The 27,517-nt window shown below is 36.5% G+C and overlaps 1 protein-coding gene across 38 annotated transcripts in view; it reads left to right on the forward strand.

Moving 5' to 3' along the window:
* The window catches only part of PTPRD (protein tyrosine phosphatase receptor type D), a 2,309,829-nt gene that overhangs the window by 1,988,215 nt on the left and 294,097 nt on the right, over positions 1-27,517 (forward strand). For all 38 annotated transcript variants that reach the window (XM_054658683.2, XM_054658684.2, XM_054658676.2 and 35 more), the window contains one exon: positions 307-448. In XM_054658683.2, coding sequence (XP_054514658.1) covers positions 307-448 — 142 coding nt within the window. The remainder of the gene's footprint in view (positions 1-306; positions 449-27,517) is intronic.

Below are 27,517 nucleotides of genomic sequence, written 5' to 3' on the forward strand. Positions count from 1 at the left end.
ATTAATAGAGTCAAATTGCCCTAGATGAACATACTGAAATATTTTAAAGAATAAACCCTGGTAGTTTTTAGTAGGGGCTAGATATCTCCATGTTTTGCATATGTAGTTGCATATCTTTCTCCTTGTTCAGTAGAAGATTCACTAAATTAGACCAAATATTTTTTCACCACTATATCAAAATTCAGTTTCAGAATGATGCCTAGTTTATTATGATCCTAATGGCGGATCCAGCACTGCACTGAGAACTTTAGCTGAGAGGTAGACAATTGTAACAACACCTGTGACAGCTATTGTTTCCTCTAATAGGTAATAGAGTTTGACGATGGGTCTGGATCAGTTCTCAGAATACAACCCTTACGGACTCCGAGGGATGAGGCCATTTATGAATGTGTGGCCTCAAATAATGTGGGAGAAATAAGTGTATCCACCAGACTCACAGTTTTGCGGGGTAAGTGCTCAAGTGAAGGTTGTCGTTTGTGTCATTGTTACAATTCTGTATCTCTTTTGTAGCATCATTGAAAAGACTAGCATTGTGATGGTGCTTAAATGGGAAACTCAGTTAAATGTTTGCAAGACTTGAACTTTAATTAGACAGTGGATACCTTCTCTAGTTATGGGTCTTCACAGAACTAGAGTTCAGGGGGAATATCAGAGGTAAAAAAGCTGAAAAAAGCATTGACTTCAAATGCCAGATACCATTTTGATTTTTTGGCAGAGCATCTAGAAAGGAAACAGGATATGGTACTCTTTTATATGTTGGCATTACTCATGCATGGATTTTTCATACTGTATTCAGCAGCTACGATTTTTACAACTACCACAGCTGACATTGATATTTGCAGAATTAAAGAAAGAACCTTAGCCTAAAGATGAACTTTGCTTAAGCAATTGGTCAGAACCAAGTATAAGAAATGCGCCTGTCTTATGTGAAAAAAAAAATACGTTTTTTATTTGTCTGTTATCTTTCTTAAACCAACATGTATTGATCTAAATAACTGGGCTGACAAATCCCTTTCTTTGTCTCCAACAATGTTGCTTACACAATTTGACAAAGGCACAGGGTAAGTTGCCAGATCTCCAGTACAGTGTGTTCAGTTTGTAGACTTCCTTTACAATGAGAGTACTGGAGAATAAAGCTAGTGATGAAGACTGTGTTGTATGTCTCTAATTCAGGCTTCTGTGTAGAGTTACGAACATTCCCAATTAGGCACCTTACAGTTGACATTTCCAGATTAACTATTCTGTGCCTTTATCTCTTTCTCTCCCTGACACAACTCATTTGTTTTGTTTTGTTGTATTTTGCTCTATTCCAAAATTTAGGAGAATAGACTTTCCTAACATGAAGGAAATTGGAAAGGAAACAATCAGAATCATAGAGGAACTTGTGTAGATTAAGTACATTTCTCTACTGTTTCATTTTTTTTACCCCCGTGGAGGGATGGTTTTACTTTATATCTTTTTTAAAATAAAAAAGTTTGATTTTATAAACATCTTGGTTTCTTTCAAGGAGGTAAGCCCTATTGATATTGTCAAGAACTTATTTATTTGGAGGCCAGCAGTAATTAGTAATGTAGGCCAAATTTACCTGGTGGTTTTGAAACTAAACACACACACACACACACACACACACACACACACACACACACACACACAAAGAAGCAATTCAAGAGGCTGAGAAAATGAGATTATTTACATATATATCCTTAATTATGTTTGAAATAATATAAACACCTTATTAAGTTGCAGGGAAAGTGTTGACAACTGGATGTATATCTTTTAAATGCATGTAACAGATGCTGCTTTAAAACAGACAAGTCAGATTTGAGCTACATTTCTGGCTGTTATGACAAGCTAGGTTGGTGCAGGAAGTTCCCCATTCCCTGACCAACACATAGAAATGTTGACAAAGTATCTGAAAATAAAATTAAAAGCATAATTAGGCTTGCAAACAAGAAATTGAAATTTCCAGTTGCTAAAAACAAGGGAGGGATTTCCTAGAGAAAAGACAATTGTAATAACCCAAGATAATAACAAAATGGACCTTATGCTTTAGTGCTGGAGTTTTAACACTCCAGCAAGATACATACATATATGAAATAAGTTGAGAGTAACAGAGACTAGATCAGCTTTCTGCATGCAAGTGAGATTTCCAGCACTATTCCTACTGTGCAGTACTCAGGAACAAATAGTTTAACATAAAAGCTGGTCAGAAACAGTGAGTCCCATAGAGTGTGCAACAGACACCCATAATAGCACTCACCCCACAGAGACATTCCGATAATCCAGATACACAACCCTAGAGAAGGTTGTTCATACCCAGATGGGCTAATGAACACCAGTTCTAAAGCAATCAAATCAGCTACCACCAGCGAGCGACAATAAGCCCAACAATCAAGGGTGGAAATCATAGTCTCTGATCCACAGGTAATTGAACTGTATGAATGGGTTTCAAAATATATTTAAAATATTTGAAAAGGGAAAGGAAGGAATGGTCTAATAGGCAAGAATAAGACATTAGGGAAAAAAAAAGAATAGGAGTTAGAAATTAGATTTTAGAACTGGCAGGAATCTTAGAGACTATGTTTATATGTGCTATAATATGCACTATGGAAAGTATACATATTTCTGAATATACATACATAGTTCACCTCAGCTTGTCTGAAAATTGTAGTCATTTTTCAGGTGTTCATATTTGAAGCCAAATCTGGCTCATTTGTTCATCTGCTTTAAAAATTTTAATCTCCATTTATTTACCTAGTTTAGAATCAGTGCCATCATATAGAAGGTATATTAAAAAGGTACAATAAAATAAAACTTATCAGAAACGTTTTTGAGTTTTCTCACTTTCCAAATCCCTTGAACTCCTTAAAAGGAATTAATGGCAGTCATGTGCTTGACTTATCTTTATGCATCCAATGAAGACATTAACAAAAAATTGGAGGAAAATATCACTTTACTTAGAAATTTACATGGATTAGTGTTTTCCTGCCTGTCAGTTGGCTGGAGTTTCATCATCTCCTCTGCTTTTATACAGCTAGTCCCCATATAAAACAAATGCATCAAAAATGTTTAATATGGTCTCAACTTTCTGTGTGAACATCTGTCATATGTAAGTGTATTTGTATGAAAATTTATGATTTAAGTAGTTAACCCTTTCCATTTTTTTTTAAAGACTACGTTGAGCAGTTTTAGAACTTTCATGAGAAAAATTCAAAAGTATTTTAGATGACGGAAAGGTAGTCTAAACATAATCTTAAAATAGAATACTTTTATATATCCTTTTAGGATAAAATAAATATGGTTGGAAATTATTTTTGTTTCCTGGAGTCACTGTTTGCTTAAAACTTCTAAATATTGTTATTTCTATTACTAGTAGTGTTTAATAATACTCCAGTGTAAACTGACATTCATAGACTTTGAACATCATGAATAGCTAAATAAATGAGTGTGAAGAGGTTTATACCACAGTTGAGGAGATTTGTGACATTTTAGGTTCACTTTCTCTTGCAAGTCATGTTGGCGGACACTCAGGCACTCTGTTCTGCAGTAGATGGAGACCATTTTACACTTTTCGTCCAGTGGCCCTCACTGGATTCCCATTTCGTCCACGTGGATCATTTACTTTCTCCCTGCTTTACTGACAAATGCCAAAAATGTGCCAGCTCTCATGATGGGTTTTATCTAAGTGAACTGGATGAAGATCATTCATTTATCTCACACAAGCTACTAGAGAAACTAATTAATTGGAGATTCAAATATCTGACCTGTATGGTTAATGAAGAAGACATTGAAATAATACTCTGACCACCCGTGTGCCTCGAAGGGAGCATTTCAGGAACAAGTTTCCCTTCGTAGCTTGTTTCAAATTACCCTTACTCTCAAAAACTGTGTTTCAATAAGGAGGGATAACCACAGGCTCAGGCTGAATGTGCCCCAAAATAAGATATTTGGTCAATTAACTATACCATAGAGTGTGGTTCACGAAAGAAGAAGTAGGAGAGGGGGGAGGTGAACGTAGGGCTTACGTCTTCCAAGTCATTTTAATTTTTTAGTTGTCTTGGCTATGGAAACACAAGAAAATACTGACTCCCTAATGTTACAACACTTTAGGAGGCTGAGTATATCTGTTTTACTTGTGTTTTCCCATCCTAAGCAGAACTTTAAGTGAAGGCCTTAGGATGTACTGAGGCTGCTAAGGACTGTGCCTTAACTAATTGTGGAATGCTGCTAAGGACAGTGAATTAACTATCAGGCTTTCAGTGAAGAGCAGGCATAGGACCATAGAGAGTGTTGTAAGAACAGGGATTGTCATCTAAATGGAGTTGGTTCTGTCTGTTTCGTTAGTTTGCTGGTCACAATTTCTTCCTGACTAAAGATATCAGCAGGAAACCATGTAATACAAATTTATGCAGTGATAACTGAGGATGAAAATATTCTCTCTGATAGATGTTATCAATCACTAGGCAGGGAAAATGAGATATCACCATCCATAGACTTTTCTTTCTAGTAAGAGTCCAAGGGTACTTGCTTCTTTTGGGCAAGAGGAAAGACATCAATAATTATTCTTACTTACATAACCTCCCTTCTCTAAGACAAAGTTCTGGAACCATTTAATCAACTTTGAATCTAAGCATCTGACTAAATGTCATCATGTTTCTTGAACTTAGAATTTTTTTTAGGGGAGTAATCAGAAAATACATATTTTGCTCTTATCTCAAACAGCATGTAATGGGTCATTTAAAAAATCTTAGTAGATTATTTTTAGACTGGGCTGTTCTCAAAAAGCACCGCCCCAAACCACCACCACCACTAGCACAACAGAACAGGGTATGATATATAACACTGCTGCTCTTATCTATTTATAGGGAACTGGCTTTGTTCATAGAACATATCTACAGTACAATTATTGTCTAAACATGCTAGTTTACCAGATATGAGGCATTTTAGTTACCTAGTTTAGCAAATATATTTCATCAAGTGATACTTATGTGTATCTACTCTTACATATAAATATATCATTTGTGAATGATCACCATTAGGACAAAAGATAATACGTGAAGTACCCAAGTCTAGGTCTTGGGAAATTGAATTCCAGCTTTAGCTCTGTCACAAAATAACTGTGGCATCTTAAGCAAATATGTTAACTTCCCTGTTCTGTTCTGTTTCTTTTTTTTTGGCCTGATATGCATTGGGAAGGCCTTGGATTAGCGATCAAATCACTCAGATCACCCCTCTCCAGCTTTCCGTGATTCATTGACATGCCTATTTCAGCAAGTCAGTTCTTGCAAGATGGAAAAAATTTGCTCCCTGAAGGTGACTGTTACTGAGGTAGTAAAACACACAGTGAGCAGTTGGATGAGACAGAGAAGGCACTGCAATGGGAAATAGAAATGTTTGCATAATATGTCTGTTTCAAAAAATGTAAGCCATTATGGCAGTTGTTAGAAAAAAAAACATACAACTTTTACAATCTTTCAGGGAGAAGGCAGTCAACTATCTCTGCCATTGTGCAGTACCCTGTGACCAGAATTAGCATGTTCATTACAGTCTCATTTTATTAATGCCTCTTTTTGAAGATGAACACAGTTGTCCCCGCTGTGAAAATGGTACTTTGCCGTTTATGTTATACAGTGGTCTCGGCTGGAGATCCAGGCTAGGAACATTAAAGAACAAAGCACAGCTGCTTGACTGTCACACAAAAGGATTTTTATGAAAGACTGAAACAAAAGGAAGGGTGGCCAACACAGAACAAACGTGCTGACAATTATGGTACTGACTGAAGATTACTTGAAAAGGCTTATAAAATAGTTGAGTACTTGGAATACATTGATACCAACGCGATAAAGCCTTCGTGTGCACCTCATTTCCATGCTGGGAAAAGATGGTAGTGGGCAGAGCCACTTTAAGTGAACAGACACTCCTGACTTTCGTTGGTGTAATCTTTAGAATTTAAAAACAGTGATTCTTTGGGTATCAGTGGTCACAAAGACAGAAGCCCATGTGGATAGTCTATGAGAGACCCTAGTAAGGGGAGACATTAAAACTGAAAATCCGGGGGAGAAAGTGTACCTGTGAGGAGACGCTATTCATTTTCCTTCTGATCTATCTTTTGAGGACTGTTATGTTGGTGATGCATGCTCCTTCCTTGGAACTATTACTTGTTTTGCCACACTGAGATCATGTCTAAAAAGGGCTCAGAAAAAATGAGCACACTTGTAAATCATTGCATTGAAGTGAGAACAATTTTCTTCTTTTGACTTCATATTAAAATATTATTTTTAATAATTTTGAAATGAACATCAACTCATGTGAGTGTTTACTGCTGCTTAACTTGTTAACCAAACCATAGAAATGTTGAGCTAGAAGGGAATTTGGTGTTTACCTAGCCTCACTACTTATTTTTGATGTAAGGAGCCAAGGTCCAGAGAGTTTGACGTGATTTGTTCTTGGTCGTACAGCTAAGATTTTCATCGGGTTTGGCCAAGTCTGAAGTGATCCCTGCTGCAGTACGTGTGACAGTGAGTTTCAGCCCTTCAGATTTTTACTTTATATACAAGATATTGTCCTGGAAGAACAATGTTCTTCCAGCTGACATGTCGACAGATGAGCATGATGGGAAATAAAAAGTGCTCAAGTGCCATGGGTGCAAAATGTGTAAAATGCTACATGGAAGATACACTGTGAGAGTGAGGAGACTGCTGGGTTGGGGCATGAAGAATATTTAGGAGTCTGTGAGACAGAGCTAACTTGAGAGAGGAGTAGAAACTAGAAGCTTCTTGAGCAAAGTGGCTTAGGGAGGAAATCACTGAGTATTGATGGTAGGTGTGTGCAGTGTATTAGGGTTCTCTGGAGAAAGAGAACCAACAGAATATATACATATATGGGAAGAGCCTTATTTTAACAAATTAGCTGACATTATTAATGAGGCCAAGAAGTTTCAAGATCTGCCAAAGCTGTCAGCTGGAGGCCCAGGAGAGTTGATGTGCAGTTCTAGTCCACAGGCTGGCAAGCTGAAGACCTAGGAAGAGCTGATGTTTCAGATTGGGTCCAAAGGCATGAAAAAGCTGATGTCCCAGTTTGAAGGTAGGAGGAATTCTTCCTTCCTCAGGTGAGGCTCAGCCTTATTGTTCTCTTTAGTCTTTTACCTGATTGGATAAGGGTTGCCCACATTAGGGAGGGCAATCTGCTTTGCTTGGTGACTAAATTAAATGTTAATCGCATCCAAAAACACCCTGACAGTAACGCTCAAGATAACATTTGACCAAATCTTTGAGCACCCCAGATATTTCGCCTAATCAAGTGACACGTACAATTAACCATTACAGGTGGGTGTAAACAATGGTAGGTCAGAATTGAGCAGAAGTAAAATAGTAGTAGTAAAAGAAAATGAGGTTGGGACGTGACTCATTGGCTAAGGAGATAAACCTAATAAGTGAGAAAACGTGTGATTAAGTTAACCTAGGCCATCTTTATGTGAGCTGAAAATTACAAAGGAGTTTACTAAAATACTTCACTTAAAGTAATCTATCAAACAGTCATTCATACGTAATTGAGGTTTATATTTAAAACTAGGTAGTTGGTTGGCTTTCATTGATAAAATTTGAACAATTTTTAAAAATTCAGTATCCTGGTTTTCCAAATTAGTTTTATTTTAAGCTACTAATTAAGATGTAGTTTTAAAAGTTGTGCATGCATAATTTATTGGTATTTAGGGCACAGATATGCCAAATGCCTCATCTAGGGTTTAATTATCAAAGCCCTAATTACATATCTCCTTAAAAGACAAGTAACTTATTATATCTTATTAAAAAAACAATGACTTGTGAATTAATGCCACATTAAACACAACTATGATTACACACATCCCATATTCTTAATATGTTTTGTTAAAGATAGCAAGATTTTTTTTTTTTTTTTTAACTACTGGGCAACCGGGGAATAGTCATATCATTTCAAGACTCTCTTATCTGTCATCTTCCAAAATGAGCTGTGTTTTAATTTATATCTAAAAATTTTCCATGCCTTTCTTTTTTGTTTCTTAGAACTTTACCTTTGATTATTAAACTTAATCCATGCATTACATAAATGTTATTTTCACCCTTTAACACAGTAGATTTTTTTTTTATTGATAGATTTTTGGTCATAAGTGTAGCACTATTGAGATTTTTCTCACATGTCTGATGATGTCTGTATTCCGGTTGAAAATTTGATCATAGTTTGTATTTTCTCAGAAGAGATCCTATATTTCTTGGAGCATAAATACCAAAAGAGCTATTAAAAAAATGAAGCTATAAATCATAAGTGAGACCAGAAAATCAATATTAACAGTTTTTAGATATTTTCTACCTTTCTAAGTATCGGCATACATAGTTCTTTCTGTTTGTTTATGTATTTGTTTAATTATGTGGGTAACTGCAGATCTGTCATTTACTGGTCAAATAGAAAATTAAGTACAGTAGAAAAGTATGTGCTCATAAAAACGTGATGGCTTTTAATAAAGCTAGTTATTAACTATCAGTATTTATACAAAAACTTGAGAAGGTATACTTGCATATATGTATGTTTTGTACATGTAGTATGTATATATATAGTGTGTTTGTATATGACCTGTTTAATTTGCTTCATAGCACTTTTTTCTGTGTGAAATTATACTCTTTATTTCTTGAGACTTTTATCCTGTATACCTCTTCCTTTGTGTATAAGCTCCATTACAGTTTTCTATGGCCTAGAAATGTTCCTGGCATTTATTGGGCACCCAAGAGATATTTGTGGCATGAACAGGTACATATGTAGAGGGATCTATAGATATGGTTATGTAGATACAATGCATTAAGAGACCATTTGGGTAGGAATGAGTCTTACTTTACATATAATGAACAAAATAAATAATCATTATTTCAGTGGCCTCTGCAAGATGAAGAGCGTGATTGAGAGTCAAGAAGTCAAGGCAAAGGGAAAGAGAACTACAAAGACAGAGTGAAACAGAGGGAATGAAGAGAGATGCTCGTTCTAGCTACATAAGCATGAATTTGTATCAACCTTCCAGTGCTTCCTAACTGTATGGGTTTAGACACATTACTCAAGTCTGAATGTTAAATTCCTATCTGTAGGGTTGGGGGTGATCCTGGCTATCTTTTAGGGCTGTTTTGGGGGAAGTTAATGACATATTAAATCATCTGGCAGAGTAACTAACAATAAAGTTGCCAAAGAATGTTAATTTCCTTCCTTCTCCCTTTATTATCCCTTTGAAGCTGAGCTAGCTGGTTTGGCTCTCCCATCACTACTGAATCCCCAGCATCTAGAATAGTGCTAGGCACATAGTAATTCAGTAAGTGTTATATGTATACGTGGCTATGGTGAAGGGAAGGGAGGGTGAAGAACACTGGAAAATAAGTTTTTGTGTCTTCTCAAATAGTCCTTAATCGAAAGGACTGAAAAACAGCTTTTCACAAGGAAATAGGATGATACAACAATCTGAAAACATACAGTATTACCAAGTTATTTTGAAAGACTGAAGATCATTTATTGGTGCTATGCTAGTACACAATCCCAAGAATTTTAGTTCCTTTTTTTCCCCCTGTTACATTTGTGCTTATTGTTATGTTAACACACATTTCCATATTCTTCAGAATGCTTATACATTAGGTAGGTCCAGGTAGTCAATTGCTTCAACTGCCTAACTCAAACTAGAGTCACACTGTCGTACTAGAATATTATTTCTGTTCTATGACATCTAGGTCACAGACTAGATAAAAATCTACAACTGTTTTATGATTTCTGTGAAAATGTAACATTAGATATATTTTAGAAGAAGCAGAAGAATTTCAAATATCCTTGAAACATTGAAAGAGATAATAGGAAACATTTTCTTGCTTTTTCGTTTATTCGTTTGTTCTGTTTTTTTGATTATTTCTGTTACCAACCTTGGTGTAGGAAGTGATAGAAGGTGTAGTTATCGGTGTAGGTTCAGCAAACAGACAGACCCGAGTTCAAATCCTAACTTCACTATTTGTTTTGTGGCAAATGTGCACATTTCCTAACCTCTCTAAGCTTCAGTATCTATCAAGTCGAGATAAGAAGACCTATTGCGTAAACTTAAGAGGATGATTACAGGAGATAATCCACGTAAAGCTGTTAGCAAAGTTCTAGGCACTCAGGAAATGTGAGTTGTTGTTGCGATTATCATTATCATCACTAGTATTACTATGATCAGTAGGATTATTATTAAGAGTTAATTTCAAATTATTTGATTAAAGGGAACTGCCCCATTTGTGAAGCAGAACTTTTTGGCACAGGCAGAATTATCTTGCTAAGGCTGGGAATACACAAATTTTTTAATCCTTAAGTCAAGCTACCTTGTGCACTAAATAATCATGTGGTCCAGATGCCACCATTTGGCTGTTGTAGGATCCACAAAATATTTGAAATTTGAACATCATTCTGTCATAAGTGATAGGGGAGTATACTTAAGAGAAAATTAGAGGAAATTTTCCTTTTATCCTAAAAAACAGAGTTAGTTGCATGCTTAGACTAGAAGTTCCCTAAGGGCATGGCTTTGTTTTGCTCTAGACTGTACACATGGCAGTAAGCACAGTGCCTGACATTTTCCATAAACATTTGTGTTTTTTGTTTTTTTAGAGACAGGGTACCACTTTGTCATCCAGGCTGGAGTGCAGTGGTGAGATCATAGCTCACTGTAACCTCTCACTCCTATGTTCAAGGGATCTTCCCACCTGAGTCCCTGAGACTATAGTATGAGTCATCTTGCCCAGCTAATTTTTTTTTTTTTTTGTATTTTGTACATTTTCTTTAGAAAATAGGTCTTGCTATATTGCCCAGGCTGGTCTTGAACTCTTGGCTTAAGTGATCCTCCCACCTCGTCTTCCCAAAGTCATGGGATTACAGGCATAAGCCGCTGCTACCAGCCAAAATTTCTTGATGGAATGAATGAATGACAAGTTTTAGGAAAAAGTTTCTAAATACTATTTTCTTGCAGACTGCTGGATTTAAGGTTTATTTTTAAAAATTAGAAATGTCAGGAGATGTTGCTTCCACATCTCGGATAGGCATACAATATATGAGAAGCAATTTGTATTAATTCATGAATTTATTCATTTGATAATCTAGCTCTCTCTAGTCCAGGAAGTGTGCTAAGTGTTGGGAATAAAAAGATGGAAAGACACTACCCCCACTTGCCTTCAAGGAAGCTACAATCTCTGATGGGAAGCCATAAATTTGGTTAAAATGACAAGGCAGTTATACATATATACTGTGGTTGGAGATAATAAAGTCTATTTTTAGAAGAAAAGTGCTCTCACCATAATTCAGCTTACACCTTTTCAAGCTAGTACTTGCAGTAAGAACTAATGTCTCCTTGAATATTCCATCAATAGGACGGTAAGGTTTGTTGAAATGTAAGATGTGTTTGACACATGAAGCCTCAGCTGACAGAAAAATTAAGCTCACCTTTTTTTCCTGATGAGTAAAAATGTTCTGAGAGAAAAATTGTATTTCATTTGTAGGAAGATTTGGGATATACTTTGGTTCGGTTTTGAGAAAATATGGTGCAATAAAAAAACTTAAGTAATTACCTTCAGAGTAATATTCCCATTTGTTTCTCTCCCAGCTAATAGTAAGAGGAGTTTTTATTGCTGCACTTATCATTTTTTATGATTCTTTTTTGCTCTAGGTGGAGATGACAGAGCATACCTAAATACAAAATGATTTTAAAGTGTACTGGTAAAATGTCTTAAAACATCTTCTCCCTCAGAGGACTTCATTAAGCAAAATTGAGTTTTGTAATAAAATATTTATTTATTAGAAGATGGTAGTTTAGGCATTTTAACCCTTGAGGAAAGGCCATTAGCATGTACTGTACTCCAAAACAGGAACACTGTTATATAAGTTACTTTTTAAGGCTTGAACAACTTGGATTAGAGCCCTGTATCCTAAAGAGCCTTTTATTTACACTCAAATTTTTATGCATGTCATTATAACTTATGATGATAGATCTGAATTTCCAGGTATTGCCAAGCTTGTTATAAACTGACATCAAGTGCTACAGCTGACTTACTATGGGTCCCATTAATCTTAGTTGCAAAGATGCGTTAATAAAGTTAACACTCACTGGCTCAATAGCAAATGGAATTCCCTCATCTCAGCTTACAAACAGATAAATCGTCATCTGGGAGGAAGAATTCACTCTGACTTAAATGATTATTCTCAAGGATTTGCCATAAACCTAGTACAGAGAACCAAGGAGGACACTAAATGCTGCCCAGTAGGACTGGGGTTTGAGCCAATCTTTTCTTAATTCCCTATCAACATTTTTGAGATATGATTGTGATTATTTAAAAACAAACAAATTTTTTTTTTTAATTAAAATTACTTTACAGCATAATGGTGAAATGCTGATGTGATGTGTTTTACACAAGCCTGGTTAACTACATGCTAACAGCATTGATTAAGCTCAGGGACCACGCTTCCTGTGTCCTCCAGTGAGATGAATTCTTGTTCGAAGACCCCCACCAAACTCTTGCCATACTCGGGTGCCAGAAAATCTCTCTCAGAATGGCGGAGGGGAAGTAATTGGTGTGGAGTTGAAGCAGAGACAGGCTTACCCAGCAGTGGAGGAATCTTTGGAGTTAGGGCCCTCCCTTGTACGATGCCTTCCAAAGACCCAGGAAGACTTACTAGTATCTCCGGTTGATTATATATTTTTCTAAAATTTGTAAAAATAAGATTTTTGCATTTGTTTTCATAAAGTAGTCCTTTAAAGTTTCGTAAGCTTTAGACTTTATAATATCTAGGTCCGCTGCTGGGCTGGGGCCAAGGGATCTAAGAACTGCATTGTACTTTACATATGATTGAAGAAAAATTACTTGTGTACATCAGCACTTGAATGCGAGTCTCACGTAGAGGGGTGAATGTCTTTCCTGAATCACAGTCCTCCATGGTTTAATATAGACTTGAAAGGACTTTGCCCAATGTTTATAATTCTGTTTCTAAATTTATGGAGAACATCTTGGTACTATTTTTTTCCTTTACTGTTTAACATACAATACTACACAGGCAGTACACATCCACTGCTCTCTCCTGTAACAGGATGGTTTTGCACATTACACAGGATTCCCTGCCACCCCCTGCCCCCCACCATTAACTGGACTGTACCTGGTTAAAATTTCTCCATTCTGAAAGGTCAAGGTTTCTATGTCCTCTCATTGCATTTGAGCAGTACCACCACCACCATCACTGATGCAAAATAACCTTTTCATCAAGACATTAGACACTATAAATTCTTAATTTTTATTTTTATGTAAACTAGCTCTAAAGTCTAGTGGCATTATTTACTAAAATTCAACAAATGAATTTCTGAACTGGTTCTCCATGAGCGGCATGCTCTCTTGTGTGTTAAAGGAGAAGAGACAGGTAGAAGGCAGGAATGGTTGAGGCTTCTTCTTTAAAGCGTTTGTCTGTAAAATAAATATTAGAAGATCTTCAGATTTCTTTTCTCAATGAGCAAACGATACAGAACCTCTATTTGCTTGCTCAGGTTTTATTGGCAATTAGAAAAGCAAAGATCAAAGAAAGGAAAAAAATCCTAGAGAATTAGTAATTACCAAGCATTGAATGCAGTTTTGGAATGTGTGAATTTTAATATATTGGTGTTCCATCTGAGGTTCTGATAGATTCTTAGCCCTAAAGGAGAGGTCTGCTAAGTGCTTTACTGACTACTAAAGGGGGTCTGTGTGCAGTGTCTGGAGAAGCTACAGGTTCAGAGCAGCTGAGATTCAGAGGTCGCTTGACCAAACATGCTGGTAAATGTGGTGATTACCAGATTTTCTGACTCTAAAGTTTATTCTGTATTTACTACTTCATATATCGCCCTTTAATGCTATCTTGCAAAGGATACAATCGAGTGTAATGTGACATAGAAAAGTGTAAGGGTTGATTTTTTTTTGTTTTGGGGGTCTCTAGGAAAAGGATGAAGATGTGTAAAAGATACCTTAACTCCACCAAGAGGGGCTGCTGAGTTGGTTGTGTAATGGACATTTATTTAGTCATCGTCCTTGAGTTTCTGTGTAACCTGGCTAGAAAGAGAGCTCTGAGAACACAAAAAGATGGGGTGGAGTGGGATGTAAGAGCTGAATGGTTGTGAAAAATAAAAGGCATTAAAAAGGCATTAAAGAAGACATAGTTATCACTGAAAGGCTAGTTAAGAGGGTACTTCTTTTTTTAATGCATTTGGTTGTTATACCTCTTTATATCTTGTAAAATATTATGGTAATTGAAATAAGCCATTCACAGAAAGACAAATGCTATGGGATCTCACTGATTTGTGGAATCTAAAAAAATTGATCTCAGTAGTAGAGAGTAGAATGTTGGTTACCAGAGGCTGAGCAGGTTGAGGGGTGGGGGTTGGGGAGATGGTGGTCAAAGGATAGAACATTTCAGTTAGGAGGAGTAAGTTTAAGAGAACTGTTGTAGAACATGGTGACTATAGTTCATAATATTTTGTATTCTTGAAAGATGCTAAGAGAACGGGTACAAAGTATTTTCAAACACAAAAGTGGTAACTATGTAAGATAATGCGTATGTTACTGAGCAAGATTTAACTATTTCACAATGTATACATAATAGTTCAAAACATCATTTTGTATGTGGTAAATACACTTTTATATCTCAATTAAAAAATAAATTTATGGCTGGGTGCAGTGCCTCAATCCTGTAATCCCAGCATTTTGGGAGGCCGAGGTTGGCAGATCACTTGAGGTCACGAGTTTGAGACTAGCCTGACCAACATGGTGAAACGCTGTTTCCAGGAGAAAAAAAAAAAAAACACAGACAAACACACACACACACACACACACACAAAATTAGCTGGGTGTGGTGGCATGCACCTGTAGTCTCAGGTGCTGAGGCAGGAAAATCGCTTGAACCCAGGAGGTGGAAGTTACAGTGAGTCAAGATCGCACCACTGCATTCCAGCCTGGGCAACAGAGCAATACTCTGTCTAAAAACAAGAATAAATAAGTAAATTAATAAAGATATTTCTTAAATGTTTGAGGCAACCACAGGAAGTTAAAAGGTGAGGGCAAGTCATTTCAGATATGTTGGAACTGAGTTGTCTTGGTGTTTTATGACTCCATGGCTTTCTCTTTGAAACCTCTGGTAGATGGAGATTGTCAAGATACCGTACCATTGGTCTGAGAATCTAGCAAGTAATTAGTCCTCTTTCATTAAGAAAATTATTCACAGGAATCTTTGATCACCATTCATGGCTTTATACACAATATGTTTTCATGAAAATGAACAGTCCAGCATGAGTTTTGTTTGTTCTTTTTGAATATTACCAGTTGATAGACTTGCTGAGCTAATTGAAAGGTACCAAGCCCTTTACCTATGTGGTCTTCATTTAATATGTATCAGATTAAGGGACATGGTAATCTGTTATTCAGAACCCAAATATCTTACAAATATAGGAAAATATTCCTCTTTCTATGGCCCCAAACTCGTGCAGCAAATTTTCTTTTCGCGTCTGTCTTAAACAGCAGTTGGTGGAAGCTTTACAGGTCTTATTGTTGAGGAAGTGACTTTAAATTTTTGTTTTAGGCAAAAGCATCTGCAAATTGAGACTGCGGAAAGCAGCAGTGAGAAGATCCTCACAGTTCTACTCAGTTGGGCAATTCTTCACTACTCTGACAATTTAATTGGGTGTAAAAAGAAATGGCAATTAAAAATCAAGAGCTTTAAGTGGGACAACCTACCAGTTTCAAAGTTAGTGATTTTTTAAAAAAATGAGCAAGACTCAAAGACGGTACATCTTTAGTTCTCTAGTTAGTTGTTTCCTATTGAGTATGTTCTGTGCTGAAATTGCCGTATCAGATGCGCCTTTTAATGGCAACTTTTACAAGAGTCTAAAGATAAAGAGAAGTTGAATTCACCCTTTTATGTACATATATAAATACACTTATAGAAATACTTATTTTTAAGAAAGTTTATCTACTCAAGCGTTTTATTTTAAGGATTTTTAGACTCTTTAAATTCAAGCCTTTTGGATTTTTAAAATCAAGACTGTAAGACTTAAAAACAAAGTAGTTTTGTTTGTTCTTTTAAGTAGGAATGAAATCATTATTGCTTATCCCAGTACTTAGACAAGGGGTGCTACAGAGAAGGGACTCAAATACTTTGCTGAAATAATACATGTCAGTAAATTTTAGAAGCTGGGACATCTAAGTGACATATCTGATGTTGATTGTAGCCTAGTAATCAGGAATAGGAATAAATTACTTATGTACATCAGGTTTTGCACATCCACTTGGTAAGAGTTATAAGCATTTCTCCAAAATGAGACAGCAGTTCTCTCTCCTGAGAAGTGCACAAATCTCAGCTGCCTCTCAGATCATAATATGAGTGCTTCATCGACCAACCCTCATCAGAGACACTGAGTAGACATCTTCATTCTCCCAGCCTTCTTTCCCATCTTTCTTCTCTCTCTTCCTTCTTTCTGCAAGTATTTTAGGTAATTGCTGTTATTACTCATTGATTTACTTCACATCCCTTGACCCATCCAAGGTTCATGAACTCTCAGTGTGTTTTGGTTTATATCAAATGAAAATATATTTTTATCTCTTACAGAAGAGCCAGATTGGGAAAAAAAGGATTTGTAAATAAGTATTTTGGACAACAGTTATAGAAAGTAGAGTACGGTTGTACTCACAGGGGTGTTCGAATAAATGCCATTTTATACACTGATAATCCCCGATTAAACCACTACCAACTGAACTTCTATATGAGGAAATCACTGTGTTCTGTGCCAGCTGAAGGTCTGGATGAGTTTCAGCTTAGCCTCTCATGGAGGGCATAATCACTTCAGCAGGATTAATGGCATAGTTAAATTATTAGTATTTTTAGCCAGAGTAAATCACATCCAAAACATCTAAGAATAAAACTGTCTAGCCCCTCTGTAATAACATCGGCAGTCTTTATCTCTCACTTGAAAGGTAGTTTTGTATGTGAGATATGCTCTGAAAGTAGGGTATCTATTTTAGTAGCTTTCAACTTTATGAATAAGATTGCAGATATGAGAGAAAAACCACAATCTTTTTTTGATAAGAAATAGTGAATTTTTCTCACATTTGTCATCATTAAAAATTCTGTTAACCACAGACCACGGTTTATTATCTAATCTATGGTTATCATTCTTTATTCAGTCTGCCTAGAGTCTGAATTAAGGGATCCCTGTGTTCAGTTTTGAAATACTTCTTTCCTTTAACACATGGGCTTTGAAATTTTATGAAGACATGGTAGTTATCAAACTTGTAAAGCAAGGTGTTAAATATTTAGTGCAAAATGAAGTTATGAAGACCATGTACTAGATGAAATTTTAAAGGGGTTTTCCTCTAGCTCATCTGCCATGTTACAACTTGAAAAGTCTCCTGACATCTCAACATTCCCATAAGCTTAGTGTGGACGCTTTTGTCTTTCTGATAAGTTCGTTGGCCCGTTGCACTTCAATTGATTTGTACTGATGGTCCAGTACCTAAAAAAGCCTCATGTGGTTAGAAAGTCAGGATATGAGGTTTGGTGGTAGAGTGAATTATGTGTCAATAGTAGATCAACAGTTCACTTGTATGACTTTAAAAGTGATTAGCTAACTCTCCTTTATGAAATGTAAAAACTTTCATTCATAAATTTCTTTTTAAATTTTGGGGAAAATGTCTGAATAATAGAAAAGGAATTGTTTTAAATGGTACTAAATTATCAAGATTATTTTCTCCATGAAGATGTTGTTCAAGACTGTGGCTGTAGCACAGACTAGCTGACATATATTGATATTTCATTGAAGCTGAAATATATATTGATTTCATGTTGAAAATATATGGACAAATCTCTTTAGAATGCAAGAAAGGGACGGAGATTATTACTTCCTGATAAGGACAAATTTATTATTGGGGCATGCATTTTCCTCTCAAAATTTTTGTTTCTTTTTAATGTCAAATCAATTTTTTTCCTAATTTTAAGTTAGAATACAGCTATTAAATAGAAGACAGGAAAAGCCACTGAGTGTATATAGATGCCATGCTGGATTTTATGTGTACGAAATTCACTTAGAATGGTTTTGTTCTTATTAGACATTTTTACCCTTGAGGCTAGCTAGTCTTTTAAGCAATGTGAACTAATGCTTCTAAAAACATATAATTCACCTTTTAAAAAAGAGGAGTGACTTTTCTCAAAACACCATGAAAGGCCATTGTCCACACCTAAGAGGACAAATGAAATTAAAATAGACCTAATTTAGACTGCTCTTTCTTCATGTTTAAATAGTGGTGATAGCTTACTTTTTCTCAAAGTAAGCACACTTGATTTTGCGTGAGTGCTTGGTGTACTTACTATGCCCTCCTTGAAAAATTTGGGCCATAAGGTTTAATTGCCTGCTCATCAAGCAAACAGACTTGGAGGTATATTCTCTGAGCCGTGGGCTCCCACAGCTCCCATTAATGCTAATGGGAGTTACACATGTGTATTGAGGAGAGAATAATAGAGCCTTTGAAGCTGGAGTTGCTAATTGAGTGCTTTCTTCAGCTGTGCTCAGCTTCAGTGACTAAGCTGAGTTAGAGTGGTCTAAAATGTCATTCTGGTAAAGCCCCCAGAACATTATCAAAGCAGGTTGGCAGTGAAAGAGACAGCTACAAAAAAGTCTTTCTCACCCCTCAGATGGAGAAAGAATTAGCAGGCCAAACAAAAGAAGGAGCAAAGAAGTCTCAAGAGTGGGCTCTCCGTTCTTTAAAAGTAGCTTGAGCTGATTTAGTTCAGAAAGTGGGAAAATAGGAAGCCCTCTTCCTTGGTGGAGTTACTTGCCATATGTAGATTACTTTTTGTGAAATATGAGGACTAGTCAGGGCTAAGTAATTGTCCAACTCTGTCGTAGACTTTGGCTAACAGATACTTGTTCCTGAAAGTGACCGGATGTCTGTCATTTTGTCTTGTGTCTCATGTCTTTTGTCTCATTTTGTCATTTTGTCTCATGTCTAAAGGTCCAAGATCCCAATGTGCCAGATCCCTTATATGCCCTCTTATTTCTTGCATAAACTCCTTTGTAGTAGTTATCTTTGCAAAGATATGAGAAGCTATAGGATTCTACATTGTAGGGCTCTACATAAAAGGAAAATGAAATTGACTCAGTCCTAAAGAGTACTTAAGTGATTATCTTCTCTATTTCAGTCTACCCTCATTTATCCTGGCCTTCCTTACAACATTCAGCCTTAATCTGTGTGGCATCTTATCAAACTGAATACAGGCAGGGAGGTCTTTTACTGTGAATAAACCTATACCTGGTCATGGGATGATCAAACCCCTGAACTCATTAGTCTCATTTGCCACAAATGCATAAACTGGTTGCCTTGTTTGACCTTAGCTGTGACTGCATGTGTTGGGCAACTCAAATATTTTGCCACTGTATGAAATGGCTGAAATCACCGTAAGTATTGACTTGGAGGTTACAAATAAACTTTAGCAAATAGGTGAATTCACAAATATGAAGAATGAGGGTCAAAAAGCTCAGTGTAATACCATTGCTTCTCCTGGAAGCATATCTTAAATGACATTTACCAATAATGTATTTATCATGTCATATTCACATCTGAATGACAGTATATTAAAAATAACACTATATCAAATAACAGAACAGAACAAGAGAAACTCATATTCTCACTAATAGCCTTCCAGACTTACCGTAATGTGAAGGACACAACTTTACTATTTTACAGGAAAAAAAAAAAAAAACTGCAAGAATAGCGATACTCTTCTTTGATAAGAGCTAGTTCTAAAATGACAGACTATTTATTCATTTAAGAAAGTTCTTGCAGAAAAGACAGTTGGGCTGAGAATGTGAAAATGTAATTCTCCTGGTCCCTCAGGGTGTAAGAAAAACAACTAAACCAGTTATGAAACTGGTGGTTGCCTCTGTGGACTGTCATGTAGAAGAGGGATTAGACTCATTTTGTGTTCATGCAGACAGCCAAATCAGGCTCAGCGAGTGGCAGATTTTTGGATTGGTCCCAGGAAGAACTCTGGAATGATCTCAGCTTCCTGAAAATTACCAGGGCAATTTTAGGAGGTCGAGGTGAGTGATCATTTTCTGGGGGTGCTAGAGAGGCAGGAGATTCCAACTTTGGGTAAAAAACACAGCATGATGATGTCAGAGAGTCTCTGATGCTATGATATTTTAATCTGCCCTTTATTCCCACTTGGATTTATTTTTAGTTTTAAAAAAAAATAAGTCAGTAGCAGAATAGTCTCTCAAGTATTTCTAGATATGGTTGAAGTGCTCTGTTTCCCAGAAGGAAGGCAAAGTAAGATATTATAATGTTTACACCCTTAGCATTAATGTCAGGGATAGTACCTTTCCCTTCCCCTTCCTGCTCTCTCTTCTAGAAATGGAAGAGGCCACTGAGATGAAAGAATGCCATTTCTCTTTTAAAACATTTGCAGAGTAACTTTGTCTTAATCCACATGTGCTTTTTTATATTTGTTATTCAGTCTATTCAAAAGTAACATTCTTTGAATACCTATTATGTGTTGGAAGTAATGGAGAGCTAAGACATCCTACCCTTTGCCCAGCACGCACACCAAATATAAGTAAAATATAAGTCTTTTTTTACTAATGAATAAATGTTAGGGTTTTGTTATTGACAGAATGTTGAATATAAACACATGAAAGTACTAACTACTGATGTTATTAATAATCCTTTCCTTTTTGTAAGTTTTAATACCTAATCATTCTGAAGGCACGGTAGTAGTTCATAACAATGCCATACCCAGTCACAGAACACATCATGATTCAAACTAATCGATTATAATTTTAAATAATCACTCTAGAGGCAATTGTTTAAAACATGCTAATAGTCTTGCATAAAAAAGAATGTGAAATGTCTTCATTGTTCTCTACTGGAGAAAAGTTGAGGCAGGTACCACTTGTATGTGGGTGGTCCCACCAGCCTCAGGGTCCCCCAGAAGTTGTCATCCTCTTCTCACCTCAGTGAACATCCCTCCAAAACACTGCATTCTTATTTCAGTCAGTAGTACCGCCATCCTTCTCCCTGTGTCCAAGTTCGAAGCATGTGGATTTTCATTAACTTATTCTTCTGTCTTGCTTCTTCTGACCAATGCATTCCCATGTAATAACTGACAAGTGACCCTTGTGTTTTTCCTTATCTTCCGATTTGCTTCTAACACCTTAATTGAACAGCTTCCTTTCTCCATTGTACAGCCTCTCAAATGATCTATGTACAGTTTCACTTAAACCCCTCCACTTAATTCGGGTAGAGCTGCCAGTTGTATCCTTTGCCTGTAGACTCAAATTCATACATTTAATCTTGGCCTTTAATTTTTCAGTGCTTTTGAATTGATATGGCCAAACATACAAAAGCAAACAATAGAATATGAAATATAAATATACTTACTAGATGAATTTTGTAAAGGAGATATGTTTTGTAGGATATTTAGGTATAAAAAGGAGTAGTTAACATTGAAATATCATCTTTCTGGAAGTTATAATGAATGCTATTCCTGCTTCTTTTCCTTTTGTTTTCTTTTGTTTTGTTTTGTTTTGTTTTCTTTTCTTTTCTTTTCACAAGGTCTTGATATTTAGGTACAAAAAGGAGTAGTTAACATTGAAACATCGTCTTTCTGGAAGTTATAATGAATGCTATTCCTGCTTTCTTTCCCTCCCCTCCCCTCCCCTCCCCTCTTTTGTTTTGTTTTGTTTTCTCTTTTCTTTTCTTTTCACAAGGTCTTGATATTTAGGTACAAAAAGGAGTAGTTAGCATTGAAACATCATCTTTCTGGAAGTGATAATGAATGCTATTCCTGCTCTCTTTCCTTCTCCTGCTCTCTTCTCCTCTCCTCTCCTCTCCTCTCTTTTCTTTTCTCTCCCCTCCCCTCCCCTCCTTTCTTTTCTTTTCTCTTTTCTTTTCTTTTTTCTTTTGTCTTTTCTTTTTTCTTTTGACAGGGTCTTGCCCTGTCACTCAGGCTGGAGTGCAGTGGCTGGATCACACACAGGTCATTGCAGCCCAGACCTTCCAGGCTCAGGTGGTCCTCCCACCTGACCCCTGCCAGTAGCTGGGAATACAGGTGCACACCACCATGCCCTGCTAATTTTTGTATTTTTTGTAGAGACAGGGTTTTGTCATGTTGCCCAGGCTGGTCTCGAACTCCTGGGTTCAAGCAATTCACCTTCCTCAGGCTTCCAAAGTGCTGGGATTACAGGTGTGAGCCACTACGCCTGGCCCTGCTCTGGTTTTTATTCCCCTTTCTTTCCATCCTTTACCCCATGTTCTGGTTGGTCACTTCCATTTTCCTCATCTTTTAGTGACGTCATCATAAGGATAGCTTTGCCCAACTGGCAAGTCCTACCAATATTTGTGATAGTTAAAAAAATATATATCCTCTGATTAGAACAGAGTCAGGCTCATTTAACTTTGATATTTTTGTTTAACAAATGAACAATCAGCTTTTTGGTTATTTTCTTACTTTACAGGGGATACCATTAAGAAAAACATTCTCAGTTGTGAAAAGTAAGGAATTAAATCTATTTTAGTGATTATAAGAAATATCATCTTTTGGATATGTTATTTTTTCATCACATGTTTTGAGTATCCTAGTATTTATGAAAAGAATAAACCATAAATTGAGATGGAGGACCATATAATATTTCAACATGAAAATATAAAACCATAATGGTTGTTGATGTGGAAAATGTTAATGTAATTATCTAGGCTTAGAGAAACTTACTTTCAGCATGTTAGCAGCTGGCTAGTAAGGTTATTTTTGTGGGGCTTGTTGTTGCCCTTTCATCTAAACCAGATCACTTCCTGTTGTATGGTTTAATGAAATGATTATATGGAAAATAAAAAGTGCCAGGAAATTAAAGCTCTTCTAAAAACTAAGTAGAATAACACAGCGGAACTACACTGGATGAAATAATGTCCCTGTAACTTCAAACAGTGAATGAAACCACAGTGGTGCACCAAGAAATGACTTGGCATTTGGCTATTGAACTGAATATTTATGAGTAAATACTTTAAATGTCAGTCTGTGGTGCTTAGCATACCCACTCCTTGACTTTCGCAGCTTTTTTACTGTTCAAATAGAATGGTTTAAGTTTTCATTTGTCTAACAGAGAGGAAAGAAGCATCAGGCCTTGTTTTTTAGTTTGGATTCAGGTATCTATAGGAGACCATGTGGTGTGGCTGGGACACTGGGCTGGGCACCAGAAAAACTAGGATCCCATCCCAGAATCGACACTAAATAGCAGTGTAATGTTGAACAAAAACCCTAGGCTTTCCAATGCCTCAGATTTTTTCCTCTGAATACTGAAATTGATAATAGCCACCATTTATTGAGTATTTAATATGTGTCAAACAGTATGCTAAGTGCTTTACAAAAAATACATATATGTGTTTTACTTTTCACAGCAATCCTGTGAAGTATTATCTCTTTGAAATAGATGGGTGCACTGCAGTTCAGAAAGAGCAGTGTTTGCACAACAACAAATAAGAATAATGATGATAAAGATCACTTAACAAAAAGTGTGCTGCTATGCCAAAATCCTTAAAATGTGTGCTACTCTTAAACCACTTTAGTCTACAGGTTAGCCCATTTAATCTCGATATCAGTCCTGAGGGATAGGTAGAAAATTAGTTCTCCCACTTTACTAATAGGGAGCCTGAGCTACAGTGAGCCCTAGTAGCTCAGCTCGTAATCAGAACTTAATATGAATCTAATCTTGTCTTATTCAACATTTATGTTGGAATTTTTAATGTAGGAAATATACTGAATTTTTTCTCCTTTATATTATTTGTATAAGGAAAAAATACGGTTAAAAGGAAGGAAAAAGTCAAATGATTAAGAGAAAACCTTAAAATACTCAAGTATCTCTTCCATTTTTATGAATTATGAGCAAATCATTTATTGCAGGGTAATTTAGTACCTATAACCAGCTATTAGTAAAAATAAACTTGAGTTAAATAGTGATGTTCAAATGTGGATTTTGTGTCGATTTATAATTTTTATTTAATTTTACTCTTTAAGTGCCCTGTTTTATGAGTGCTGCTAAATTGCTCCTGTTCTGTGGTTTTTGTGTATGGATGAGCAGAGATCTTCACATGGTAACACAAGCTTCCATGGAATGCACATCCACCTGATTCAGGCATCCAGTTACATACTTGTCACATATTAATTTAGTTTATTTTCATGATACTTCTATCATAAGCGTAATGCTTTTCACAACTCATCAATCTAAAATAAAGGTAAGATAAGATGACAAAACCACAAAACATGAAACAGAGCCTGACCTTGAAGAAACTGACTTCACATCCCATGTCCTTCCTATGCTCTGTGCTGCTGACCTTTATGGAGTTACCTCCTAAACACCCTGTCCAGTGCTGCCACGTGAACACACTCAAGTCCTGGGATGCAGCCAAGCATATGTGAAATGATAAAGTTAATATGTCTCATCTTCCAGGAATATCAGCTTTACTCAGAGATTGAAGGAAAACAAGGATTATTTAATATTAAAATTAGATTCATTGAGGAGACAAACGTAAAATTCTCATTCACTTTTAAGATGAGACAAGATGTGAGAATTTTGTTTTTGTTGATGGTTGTGCTGCACTTTGCCCACAGATGACTCTGGTCCTCTGAATTATAGAGGTGATATGTGGGAAACACTGAGAAGCCTGTTTTTCACCTGGTTGCTTCTTTGTGAAGTCCTGTCTGAGTCTCATCACTATGCAAAATGCCTCAACCACTTGACTTGTGCTGATTCACTCTCTTTGGGCCACTTATCCTTTCCCAGTTGCAGAGATAAAGTACATATGGCCCGATTCATGAAGATCCCTGAAGAGAAATTTCCATAAACCCCTCCAGAATTAAGAAAATTAAAGGAGTACTTCTATTCTTTCTTTTTTATTTTTTTCAGTGCATTTTCAAAGTTCTGTTTTCATCATCCATTTGCCGTCAGTACTCTAATGGCAACTGCTATTCATGTACTAAATGCCGTGATTTTCCAATATTCTGGCTGATTTGATATATGTGGACAGTTAATTCAGATTCCCTGCTGCCCTGGAGCAGGGGATGGGTCACGCCATAAGAAGATAGGGGAGAGGCACTGAGAGCCTCTGAGTGGTTCTAAGTGACTCTCTTGGAATATACCAGTTGCTTTAGATTTGAGTGCTCTGCTGGGTGAACAGGGAGCACTAAAATATACCACAGTGATGCTTTGCTAAGTGGCATTCTAGAGTTTGGAAATACCTCTCGTTCTTCCTATCTAATCTCTTTATTAGGAATACCTTATGCTGGCCCTTTTGTAGTATAAGCAAAATACTTTACTGAAATTTCATAATGTGCAGTTTTTCATCCCTGTTTCATGACAGCTGAACTGGATTGGATCATCCAGTTCATGAAATTTTACTTTGGGCCTTGAATTAGTTCAACTGTTTGTATTATCCAGGTTAATAGGGTAACAGTAATATCTTCAATTCAATATGTAATGTATAGATATATCCTACACAGAAGTCTAGATTTAAAAAAAAAAAAAACAGGTTTAGGAATGCTGTGTCCTATTCTCAGCTGTATGTGGAATTGAATAATGGAAAAACAGTGTACTGGGTTATAGGATTAGAATGCAGTGCATCGTAAAAGCTGACATCCTGTAATCACAGATGTTTGCAGCCCAAGTATGGCAGGCAGCCTCCATGTTAACTTGCATAGAGTTATATTTGACATGTAAACATGTGACACAAGAATAATATTTGTTACCTATAAAGTCCACCATAATGTAAAAACATCCCTTAAACTTATTGCTAGGTTGCCTTAAAATTATATATCCTAGATTTGCAATGAACTGTAATAAAATAAATATTTGTGTTTATTTATTAAGTGACTATTCTATGAATCTTCACGAGCTTTGGCATGGCAGCTCTAGTAGGAGATGGTCATTCTCCATTGCAGATGGCATTATAACCAGGGGCCACTCCCATTCGTTTTTAATTAATTATTTTATTTTTTAATTTTTTTTCCGAGACAGAATCTCGCTTAGTCTCCCAGGCTGGAGTGCAGTGGCGCAGTCTTGGCTCACTGCAACTTCTCCCTCCCGGGTTCAAGCAATTCTCCTGCCTCAGCCTCCTGAGCAGCTGGTATTACAGGCGCGTGCCACCACGATCAGCTAATTTTTGTATTTTTTGTAGAGACGGGGTTTCACCATGTTGACCAGACTGATCTCAAACTCCTGACCTTGTGATCCGCCCACCTCAGCCTCCCAAAGTGTTGGGATTACGGGCATGCGGCACTGCACCCGGCCCTATTCTTACTTATTTTATGAATTTTTTTATTTGCTGTTTATATGCTTACAGATTTTAATTGGCAGACAAAATTGTAGATACTTACCATGTACATGATGTTTTTAAATATATATACACTGTGGAATGACTAAACCTAGCTAATTTACATATGCATTAACTCACCTAGTTATATTTTTTGTGGTGAGAATTCTTTATATCCGCCCTCTTAGCATTTTTCAAGAATATAATATTAACTATACTCACCATGGTCTACAATAGATCTCTTGAACTTGTTTCTCCTAACCGAAATTTTGTATCCTTTGTCTAGCGTCTTCCCAACTATTGCAAACCCCGCAGCCCCAGGTAGTCAGCATTCTACCATTGATTTATGTGTCTGCTCCAGCCCCCATTGGGCTTCTGTTGAAATTAAGCATTCAAGTAAGCTTTTCTTTACCTAAGACTATTGTCCTGCTTCTACAGAGAGAGAGGCCCAAATTTGGTCAAACAAAAAAAACTGTGACAGATCCTGGATTCATTTATAATCTAAGCAATGTGCTTTGTGAACATTTTGAATAAAGTTTCTGTAACTTAAAATGTGGCAACTAAGGAGGTGAGAGAGATTATTGTATAGATATAAAAATGACCTTCCTCTAGCATAAAATATAAACAAAATATGAAAAGACTGTTTAGCATTGTTTTCTTGTGCAGAAGGGGTGAAGTTGTTTAGGAGAAAGGCAGAAAGGCAGAATGGATTTCAGAATATCAAGCATCATGTAGTGAAGTAAAGCTTGGTGCCCTAAATAGCATCTGGGGTTGGTTTCCCTCCTTCAACAGTTACTTATTTACTCCCTGGAAATAAATTGAAAACTTATTTCATCTCTTTTATACATCATATGGTCTGGATTCTTGATGCCTGCACATAGGAAACATATGTCTCTGCATATGCTTCATGTCTCTTCACTTGTTAGGTTGAGAGGCCCCTGTAAGATGCTATTCACAGGTAATTGATTTTCCTTCTCTTGGCTTTTCTTCCCCACATGAAAGGACTAGACTGTGATCTTCCTCAAGGCATACTGGCATTACATTAGCATTCTCTAATTGTAGAATCATGCCTATTGGCTACTGTGAGGGTGTGTGTGTGTGTGTGTTTGTGAATGCATGTAAAAACAGTTATT

The sequence above is a fragment of the Pan troglodytes genome, chromosome 11, assembly GCF_028858775.2.
Source record: "Pan troglodytes isolate AG18354 chromosome 11, NHGRI_mPanTro3-v2.0_pri, whole genome shotgun sequence".
Taxonomy (NCBI): Eukaryota; Metazoa; Chordata; class Mammalia; order Primates; family Hominidae; genus Pan; species Pan troglodytes.